Source organism: Bufo gargarizans, chromosome 2, assembly GCF_014858855.1.
Source record: "Bufo gargarizans isolate SCDJY-AF-19 chromosome 2, ASM1485885v1, whole genome shotgun sequence".
In the NCBI taxonomy this organism is placed as follows: Eukaryota; Metazoa; Chordata; class Amphibia; order Anura; family Bufonidae; genus Bufo; species Bufo gargarizans.
In genome coordinates this window covers 242,089,017-242,099,924 of record NC_058081.1, presented here as the reverse complement: position 1 = coordinate 242,099,924, position 10,908 = coordinate 242,089,017, and the positions used below count along the sequence as shown (strand labels likewise).

At 44.2% G+C, this 10,908-nt stretch overlaps 1 protein-coding gene across 1 annotated transcript in view; it reads right to left on the bottom strand.

The window, feature by feature from the left end:
• Nucleotides 1-3,952: 3,952 nt before the first annotated feature.
• LOC122927864 (armadillo repeat-containing protein 10-like) overlaps nt 3,953-10,908 on the bottom strand; it is a 90,019-nt gene continuing 83,063 nt past the window's right edge. The window contains exons 5-6 of the mRNA XM_044280158.1: nt 10,238-10,309; nt 3,953-4,570 (exon numbers count right to left, since the gene is read on the bottom strand). Of these exons, the coding sequence (XP_044136093.1) occupies nt 4,295-4,570; nt 10,238-10,309 (348 nt within the window). The 3' untranslated portion in view covers nt 3,953-4,294. The remainder of the gene's footprint in view (nt 4,571-10,237; nt 10,310-10,908) is intronic.

Below are 10,908 nucleotides of genomic sequence, written 5' to 3'. Positions count from 1 at the left end.
GGGTGGAAGGTCAGCTGACGGGGTCTCAGTCTCAGTACAGGCGGGTGGAGACGAGGACAGGCTCAGGGTAGACGATACAGCACGCAGAGAAGTATATGTCTGTTTTGAAGGGCCTTTAGGGGCACATTTAAAACAAGACGTGCGTTAACGCATTTGGAAGGGGGAGTATGTGGAAATTTTTTCCCTACTCCCCCTGGAATGGTTTAACTTTGAGAGGGGGAAGAAGGACGATGGGAAAAAAAAAAGAGGAGGATGAAAAGCGTAGGTTCCATTTAATCCTGCGCACGTTCTCTAACTGGCTGCAAGCATTTGCGATCCTAGCCAGTGTGATAGGTGAAAGGAAGCCGGAGTGTTGGTCGGCTTTATTTTGTTATATGGACGCCATAGGGGAAGCGTTCCGGGTGTATGGCGGAACGGGTTGGCTGCGCTATCATGAACAGTTCAGACAAAGGATGACTGTGCGGAGTAGTATCCGATGGGACCATAAGGACATCGGGCTGTGGATGCGGGTAATGGCACCTGTGCGCGCGCCTCAGCCCTTTCGTGGAGAGGCATGAGGGTCAGGGCAGTCAGCATTTGCAGTCGCTTCCGCAAAAGGATTAGGTTTCCTTTTTAACGAAGGAAACTGCAAATTTGGGGCAAAATGTTGCTTCAAACATGAGTGTTCGTCCTGCGGCGGAAAACCATGGTCTCAACCGTTGCTTTAGGGCCAATAGACAGAGGGGGGGAGGCGAGTGGAAAGGTGCCCGACACCAGTTCGGGTGGAAAAGATGGCCCCTTTTCTAAGTAGATACCCAGATCAGGGTGTGGCAGAGTTTTTGAGGTTAGGGTTTACAGAAGGTTTTCATATTCCATCGGCACCATTGCCGGTTGTTCACGTTCAAAAAAAATTATGTTCGGCATTACAGCACCCAGATGTGGTAACTCAAAAGTTGGAAAGGGAGGGGACCATGGGCCGTATGGACGGCCCGTTTGAGGAACCGCCTTTTCCTAATTTGAGAATATCACCGTTAGGTTTAGTTCCCAAAAAAGAGTAGAACTCCTTTTGACTCATTCATCACCTATCCTACCCAAAAGGGGCGTTGGTCAATGACGGTATTGATCCGGAATTATGTTCAGTGGTGTACACTTTTGTTGGGATGTTATTGGGGGGTGGATATTTTGTGGATAGGCGTTTACCGATGGGTTGCTCGGTGTCTTGTGCATTTTTGGAATGGGTGGTAGTAGACGTGTCAGGTTGTTCATCCATTATACATTACCTGGATGACTTTTTTTTTTTGTCTGGGCCCAGCGGGCTCCAGGGTTTGTTTGTTGTTATTGAACACGTTAAGGTTGCCTTTTCATTCATTTGGAGTACCATTAGCGGAGGACAAAACAGTGGGCCCGACAACGGAATTGAGTTTTTTAGGTATTATGATCAACACTGAGAGGCTAGAATGTCGTCTGCCGGACGATAAGTTGGTAGATTTGAGGTTGACGGTGGATAGGGCTAGGGAGTCCCCCAAAATTAGACTGAAGGATTTACAGTCACTGCTGGGAAAACTCAATTTCGGGTGTCGTATCATGCCCATGGGGAGGATATTTTGCCGGCGATTGGCGGGGGCTACGGCTGGTGTAACAGCCCTGCATTACTTAATTCGCCTTGGCAGGGAGCTAAAAAGGGGACTTAGCGGTATGGGTAGAATTTTTACAGCATTTTAACGGTAGGGCTTTAGTTCTGAGGTGAAGTGGTGGATAACTTTGACTGTAACCTGTTTTCCGACGCGGTGGGGGGATCCAGTTTTAGGGTTTATTGTCATGGGCAGTGGTGCGCGTATAGCTGGCCAGAGGCTTGGGTGGACCGAGGATGGGTTAGAAACCTGGTGCTATTAGAATTATTCCCGATTGTGCTTGCGGTGATGTTGTGGGGGGACCTCTTTAGGGATAAGAAACTGCGTTTCCACTGTGACAATATGGTGGTTGTGGAGATCATCAATGGAATGACGGCATCCTCTCCGCCTGTTATCCGCTTGCTTCAGCATTTAGTGTTACTTGGTGTAACTTTAGTGTTTAAGGTTGAATGCGTGGATAGTTGCGGTACATGTGTCAGGGGCTCGAGGGACTGCAATGTCTGGAGTCCATGTGGGAGCTGTTGGAGGGGCCATAGGTAGGTTGCTGCAGGATTCCATGAGCGCCGGGACGTGGGTAGCTTACGGAAAAGAGTGGCAGTTGTGGTGTGCGGACTTGGGGGTCCCATCGGACGAGGGGGAGGTCCCTCTATTTCTGTTTTGGGGGAATGTCAAGGAGGCAGGCTGGTCGGTCCCGCGCCTGAACAAATGGATAGCGGGAGTGGCGTTTGGGTTTAAGTTATGGCAGTGGCCAGATGTTACAAAGGAGTTTGTAGTCCGGCAGGTGTTAAAACGTTGGAGGCGCGATCAGTTGATAGACACAGGCCGGTTTCCTTTCAGCTCCTGTTGCGGATTGGCTGGCAACAAGAGGTGGTTTGTCATTCACCCTGGGAAGTAAAAGCCATTTCGGGTAGCATTTTCTCTAGCCTTTTTTGGGGCGTTTCGGCTGGGGGAACTGGTCTGTAATAGCGTGCAAGTTATAGGCAGGGGACTATTAAGAGAGGGTGTTATCTTGTCCCATGACAAGGTGGCAATTCGTATTCGACATTCAAAAACTGACAGAAGGGAGAGGTACCTACGTTAGGTTATTTGAAGTGCCAGGTTGTTTTCTGTGCCCGGTCAGGTGCTTGAGGGAGTATTGTGTGCTGGCGATGTCCGCGGTTGGCCCACTGTTGACCCATGAGGATGGATCCTATTTATCCCTTTACCAGTTTGTGGCAGCGTTTAAACGCTGCATACTCAAGTTGGTTATGGCAGCTGAAGATTTCACGGGTCGTTAATTTCAAATTGGGGCGGCAACGGAAGCAGCAAGGTCGGGTTTGAGTGATGAAATTATTTATAAAAAATAAAATAAAAATAGGGAGGTGGGAATCGGTTAGTTTTTGTTCTTATGTGCAGTTGGGTTTGATTTAGGCATTGCATGTATTGACTGTTGTGGTGTTCTGTCCTTGTGTTTTTCAGGTTGCAATCCAGTTTTGGTGTGGCTACTTGGCCACTCTTTCGTTTTTTGGGGTGCTCTTCGGGCAGATGTGAGCTCTGAGGGTCGGCAACTGGGCTTTCATAGGGACGTAGCTGAAGTACGCTGGATCGGGGTAAGAGGCATGTTGTGGGAATGTGTGTTGAGGGAAGTCCTCAGGTATGTCCGGTTGACTAGGCCCCCAGATGTGCTGGTCCTGCATGAAGGGGGAAACGACTTAGGAGTCAGGCCGGTCTGGGAGTTAATACGGGACATCAAATTTGATTTGCTTCGGATATGGTCATTATTTCCAGGCACTATTACCGTGTGGTCTGATATTGTGCTACGGAAGGTGTGGCCCCAAAAGAATAGACAATAACCTGGTCATGTTGATTATTAATATTTTGCATCCTGTTATTAGTCATTACAACCAAATTACTAGCTGCTGACTGAGCAAGTGTGGAGAAAAATTATCTTTGTAGGCTAAAACTGTTCTAATAAATCCTATCTATCATCATGTGGGACTTTCGTTTTTTTTTTTTATTATTATTATTATTATTATTTTTATTCTAAACTGTGTTCACACTGGTGTTTAGCTTACATTTTAACTTTGTGTTGCCCAGCAGGCAGAATAGCATAGTTTGCCCCTCACATTCATTAAAAGGGGAAACAAATGGTCATTCCACCTTCATACGTCCGCTCTGTATTCTGGACAGCACACATACCCATTGATTTAATTGGGTCACATAACCGTCACATTTCAGGATTTTTTACTGACCATGGTTCAGTAAAAATAAAAAATCACGGAGACCTGCACTACTTTGATCCGCGATGTGCACCAAGAATGCCTGGAGAAATCTATGGGTCCGTTATTCACTGGAGACGGATAGAACATTCTTTGGAAATTTATTTTCAGCTGAGCCACATCAGTAAATTACGGATGACACACGGATAGTAAAAAACAGACACACGAACCAATCACTGATCCTTCATGGACATCTTCATGGAAGAAACACGTATGGTTTTTTTTTCATGGATGTGTCACTGACATGGAAATGTGGACGAGGCCTCAGGGTGGAGAAGGTGCCCAATGAGCCAAGGTTATTGTGCAAAGCTGTTTGCACTTCCGTATTTGTCGAGGATGACCATTAGTGGATAATGCTAACACTTCCACCACTTCAGGTCTAACAAGTTTATTACTGAAGATAAAAAATGAAGAACTTTTCCTGCGTTACATTAGTAATGTTTCAGTACTTCTAATACATCTATAGGCTTCTTCTTTTATTTCCATGTCGGGGAAGAGTAATAATGGTACAAGATTTCTTTGGAGTACTGCTGGATCTTTAAACAGAACTGCATAGATGGAGTCTTCTTTAAGGTGACGGGGGCCATCATACTGCTGCTCTTTAGCCAGGTTCTCAGAAAGATTTGCTGTAAAACTCAGGGCTCTTATGAGTACATCCCTATTAATGCTGCCATCAAAGAGCGACGGGAACAATGATGGTGCCTGCAAAGAGATCAGATCATTATTGCTCCAGATACAATTATTATCCTCTTACAACTATGAGTGGATCATGAACGTTGCTGGATATCTGTCCGCAATAGTTCAGGGGCCTTAGTCAGTTACTTACATCCCCTGTTTGAGGGCATTGTGCAATTGGCAGGATCAGATTGTAATGTCGAGAAGCCAACCCTGGACTGTAACAGGTAGCTGAATCTATTAGTCCCATGCTGGTAACAACCCCTCAACACATCGCTCATAATGAGTGCTGTGTTCCCAAGCAGAAGCTGCAGGGCTTTCATATGTCTGAGACTAGAAGACATGTAGAGAAGACACTGGAGGAGATTAAGGTAATTGCACTAGAATACTTCTAATTGAAGTGAATCAATTTGTGCCAAAATACTGGTGTATATACCTTGTGCTGGATTAGGACTGATTCACATTTGAGTTTAACTGATCCAGCTTGCTACAGCCATGCAACGCCAGACCCTATTGACTCTAATGGTATTCAAGGGTAAATACAGTTGCAAGAAAAAGTATGTGAACCCTTTGGAATGATATGGATTTCTGCACAAATTTGTCATAAAATGTGATCTGACCTTCATCTAAGTCACAACAATAGACAATCACAGTCTGCTTAAACTAATAACACACAAATAATTAAATGGTACCATGTTTTTATTGAACACAAAATCTAAACAAACATTCACAGTGCAGGTGGTTAACTGGTTAAACCTCATTTGGCAGCAATAATTTCAACCAAACATTTCCTGTAGTTGCAGATCAGACGTGCACAACGGTCAGGAGTAATTCTTGACCCTTCCTCTTTACAGAACTGTTTCAGAAATATTCTTGGGATGTCTGGTGTGAATCGCTTTCTTGAGGTCATGCCACAGCATCTCAATCGGGTTGAGGTCAAGACTCTGACTAGGCCACTCCAGAAGGCGTATTTTCTTCTGTTTAAGCCATTCTGTTGTTGATTTACTTGCTTTGGGTCGTTGTCCGGTTGCAACAGCCATCGTCTGTTGATCTTCAGCTGGTGGACAGATGGCCTTAAGTTCTCCTGCAAAATGTCTTGATAAACATGGGAATTCAAATTTTCCTTCGATAATAGCAATCCGACCAGGCCCTGATGCATCAAAAGGAGCCCCAAACCATGATACCCCCACCACCATACTTCACAGTTGGGATGAGGTTTTGATGTTGGTGTGCTGTGCCTCTTTTTCTCCACATATAGTGTTGTGTGTTTCTTCCAAACAACTCAACTTTGGTTTCATCTGTCCGCAGAATATTTTGCCAGTACTGCTGTGGAACATCCAGGTGCTCTTGTGCAAACTGTAAACATGCATCAATGTTTGTTTGTTTTTTTACAGCAATGGCTTCCTCTGTGGTATCCTTCCATGAAATCCATTCTTGTTTAGTGTTTTACGTATCGTAGATTCGCTAACAGGGATGTTAGCATATGCCAGAGACTTTTGTAAGTCTTTAGCTGACACTCTAGGATTCTTCTTCACCTCATTGAGCAGTCTGCGCCATGCTCTTGCAGTCATCTTTACAGGACGGCCACGCCTAGGGAGAGTAGCAGCAGTGCTGAACTTCCTCCATTTATAGACAATTTGTCTCACCGTGGACTGATGAACAGCAAGGCTTTTGGAGATACTTCATAACCCTTTCCAGCTTTATATAAGTCAACAATTCTTAAATCATAGGTCTTCCAAGAGCTCTTTTGTGCAAGGCATTATTCACATCAGGCAATGCCTCTTGTGAAAAGCAAACCCAGAACTGGTGTGTTTTATATAGGGCAGGGCAGCTGTAACTAACACCTCCAATCTCATCTCATTGATTGGACTCAAGTTGGCTGACACCTCACTCCAATTACCTCTTGGAGATGTCATTAGTCTTGGGGTTCACATACTTTTTCCACCTGCACTGTGAATGTTTACATGGTGTGTTCAATAAAAACATGGTAAAATTTAATTCTTTGTATGTTATTAGTTTAAAAGGGGTTGTCCGGGTGACATACCCTTATTTTGACCCAGACAGCCCCCCTGAGGCTAGCATCGGAGCATCTCATGCTCCAATGCACTCCCGTGCCCTGCGCTAAATCGCGCAGGTCACAGGCTTTTTTGTTTTCAATAACACACTGCCGGGCGGTAACTTCCGTCCGGCAGTGTGTTCGGCGACGTCACCGGCTCTGAGGGGTGGGCTTTAGCTCTGCCCTAGCCATTTTACTGGCTAGGGCAGAGCAAAATCCCACCCATCAGTGCCGGTGACGTCACCCGGGTTCCTGTCAGCCCCATGGAGAGCCCCGGTATGTCATCGGGACTCCTAAAAATACCTTTGCCCTGCGCAATTTAGTGCAGGGCAAAGAAGTGCATCGGAGCATAAACTGCTCCGATGCTCATGTCAGGGGGGCTGCCGGAGTGAAAATGGAGGGATGTCTGGGTTCCGCTCTGAACCCGGACAACCCCTTTAAGCAGACTGTGATTGTCTATTGTTGTGACTTAGATGAAGATCAGATCATATTTTATGACCAATTAGTGCAGAAATCTATATCATTCCAAAGGGTTCACATACTTTTTCTTGCAACTGTATGTTCTGGTTTCTGGTGGACAAAGCAGTGCATGCAGGACTTTCTGTCCAGCCAAAGCCATAACTTATGCCAGAAAGCAGCAAGATCCCATTTTAGTCAATGGGGTTTGGCAGTTTTAGATCTGGTGAACTCCAGCAGGCTGTTCCTCTACCAGTTAAGCACAGATGTATCACATATGAATCATCTCCTATGGGTTTTTGCACCTCATCACATAGTTAAGGGTTGGTTCAAACTGTTTTTGGAGAAGGTTTTGAGGTGGATTTTACTGTAAGTTTTTCAGGCAAAGCCAGAAGTGGATTAAAAAGGAATCAGAAATAATGAAAGGATTACTTCACCTTCCTCCTGGATCCACTTCTGGCTTTGGCAAAAAAAAAACATAACAAGAAAATCTGCCCCAAGACATCCTCTAAAAAACTGTGTGAACCTACCCTGAGTGTCTAGAAGGAGGCATGGCTTAGGAATCTTTAAATGCACCAAACTGCACTTAGATTTTGGTGCAACATATTGGTCTGAAGTAAGCCATAATTAAGTGTCTACCATTACTGGTAAGATGTCACAAAGCGATCATAGTGAGCCACTGTGAGAAGTTTGGTGCACCTTCTGCCTGCTCTAGTTTAGAGCTGTCTAATTTTAAGATCATATGGAGTTTTTCCCAATTTGCCTTCTCTGCATGTCGGTGTATGCAGATGTATACAGATGACTGGTAAAATAGATCTTATGCCTGATTCACACATCAGTGTTCGGTCAGTGATTTCCATCAATCATTGTGAGCCAAAACCAGGAGCGGCTCTAAACACAGAACAGGTACAGATCTCTCCATTATACCTTATGTCCTGCTTTTGGCGCACAATCACTGATGGAAATCACTGACGTGTGAACGAGGCTTAATGGACTGGAACCATTGTATCCCTGCTTTCAGATCTGCTTATGGGGACATGCAGGGAACAGACATCATGTGTTCCCTAAGCCCCAAAGTATAGCATGACGTAGCTAATAAATGAATGTAAATATAGATAAAATACCCCAGAAGTGAAGTGCACAACCCTCTAACATGACAAATCCATTTTGTGCGAGCATCAGGCAATTATGCATTAATACAGTCATGTATTATAACTAGGGATGCCACCCGGCCGGTATCTCACTGTCAAGGCTGGTATTTTAGTGGCCCTGACTGTGCCGGTAATTTTTTTCTTATTGCCGGTAATTTTTCTACAAGGCCAGTTACTAATGAGCGCTTCCATTGTGGAGCGCTCTCATCAGTGCAGCCTTTACCTCCTCCATTTGCTCACGCTGCAGGGAACACTTGCTGCTGACTGGAGGACAGGACCTGCGAGACATCTTCACGATGGAGTGCAGGTCCTGTTCTGAGCTTCCAGTGAGCAGTGAGTGTTCACCACAGCGCAAGAAAATGGAGAAGGTGAGTGCTTTTTTTATTTTTATTTTGCAGAAGCACAAAAGGGGGCACTAATGGGGGCATTACTCCTACTATGGGGCACTAATGGGGGCATTACTCCTACTATGGGGCACTAATGGAGGCATTATTAACTCTGGGAAGCACTATTGTAGCATTATTAATTAAGGGGCGCACTAATGGGCCATTATTCTTACTGGGAGGGCACTAATGAGCAGCATTAATTCTGGGGCGCACTAATAGGGGCATTATTCATTCTGGAGCGCACTAACGGGCCATTACTCTTAGGGGCACTAATGAGGAGCATTAATTCTGGAGTGCACTAATGGGGGCATTACTATTACTGGGTGGTACTAATGGGGGCATTCATTCTGGGGTACATTAAATTTTAGGGGGCATTACTATTACGGAGGGGCACTAATGGGGCATTATTAATTCTTGGTTGCACTAATGGGGGCATTAATATTACTAGGGGGCACTAATGGGAGCCACAGTATGACAGCGACTTAACAACCCGTGTTGAGCCATGACCCGACAACCTCGCCCCATTTGGGGTGTGGCTTAACTTGGTCAGTATATTTTGTTGGGAAAAGTGTCAACCCCAATTATAACCCCCAACTAGCAATTATTATCCCAGGCCACCGATTTCTTTATAAGATTGGGGATAAACAGTATTGTCTAAACCAGGGATTCTCAACCTGCGGCCCTCCAGTTGTTGTAAAACGACAACTCCCACCATGTCCTGCTGTAGGCTAATAGCTGTTGGCAGTCCAGGCATGCTGAGTGTTGCAGTTTTGCAACAGCTGGAAGGCTGCAGGTTGGGCATCCCTGGTCTAAACCTTTATAATGCTGCATTACAAAACTGTGAAATTTGGGGAATAAATGTCTAAAACATCCCCCAGTGATGAAAGGGTTAAGGATAACAGCTCCGTAATCAGTCAGTGAGAGAAAGTGCACAATGAGCCCCTGTTATTCTGTGGAGGTGATTGCACCTCCATATTTCCACATGGATGGTGTGGATATCTAAGCCAATATCTAGTGGCATGGGGCACTAATAGACGGTAATTACGTGAGGAGGAAGAAGACAAAAAGGGGAGATATAACAAAGCTGCTGCAAAGTTGAGTATTTGCCAATGACAACCAATCAGGTCACTGCCAAAGGACCTGTAAATAGATATATATATATATATATATATATATATATATATATATATCTATCTATCTATCTATCTATCTGGAATCTGATTGGTTTCCATAGGCTACTACTCTGTTTTGCATTTGCACTACTTTTGGTACAAATCCTCCAAATAACTACTCCTACGTTATCTTTTATCTCTAATACGTCTTTTCACTTATTTCCTAATCAAATAGCCTACTGATCATTAAAGTCTATGGGCACATCAGTGTGTACATCTGGGAGTACGTGCCAACCTTGCACCAGATTTATCAGCAATCAGATCCTTAAAAGAAATGGATAATTCCGTGCAGATGTTTTTTTATCACATGGAAAAAACAGAAAGGGTTACTCTCGTTCACAAAATGATCCATGAAAAGAAAAAAGGAATTAGGTGTTTTGCCTCGTTGAATTGTATGGGTCAATGTGATGTAAGTTTAAGGAAAGGATTGCACCCTGAAGTGTAGAGAACACAACAGACAAAATACATCTTACCTTACTTGCAAGGAGAGGTCTAGTCATCAAAGGATTTGCAGACATGTTCACAAGAAGTTTTAATGTGTGTATCTTATGGGGGAAATACAGAAATACCTGATAAACTAAAAGATCACAATCCAAGACAGGCACCAATATTTTATATGTAATTTATATTTACATGGGTATTCCGGTTATAGCACAGGATAGAGGATAACTATTAAATTGGTGAGGATCCGACTTCTGGGACTCATACCCCAAAATGAATGTAGTGGCTAGCTGAGCATGCACCATGCCACTCCTTTCATTCTGTATAGGACTGCTGGAAACAGACAAGTACATTGCTCAGCCATTTCCAACAGTCCCATACAGAATGAATGGTTGACCAGCCTCTATATTCATTTCATGTTAAGGGGTTCTCATAGTCGGTGGGGGTCTGACCTGTGGAGGGGGGTGACTTGTTCTAACAGGATCATTCTTTAACCCCTTGCAGATACAGCCAATTGTCACCTATCTTACCAAGCCTTTTTGCAAATCTGATGTGTCCCTTTATGTGGTAAGAACTTTGGAATGTTTTTACTTATCCAAGCCTTCCTGAAAATGATTTTTCGTGATAGGTCATACTTCATGTTAGTAGTAAATGTAAATAAATATTTTTTACCTTTATTTGTCAAAAAAAGAAACACAAAAAC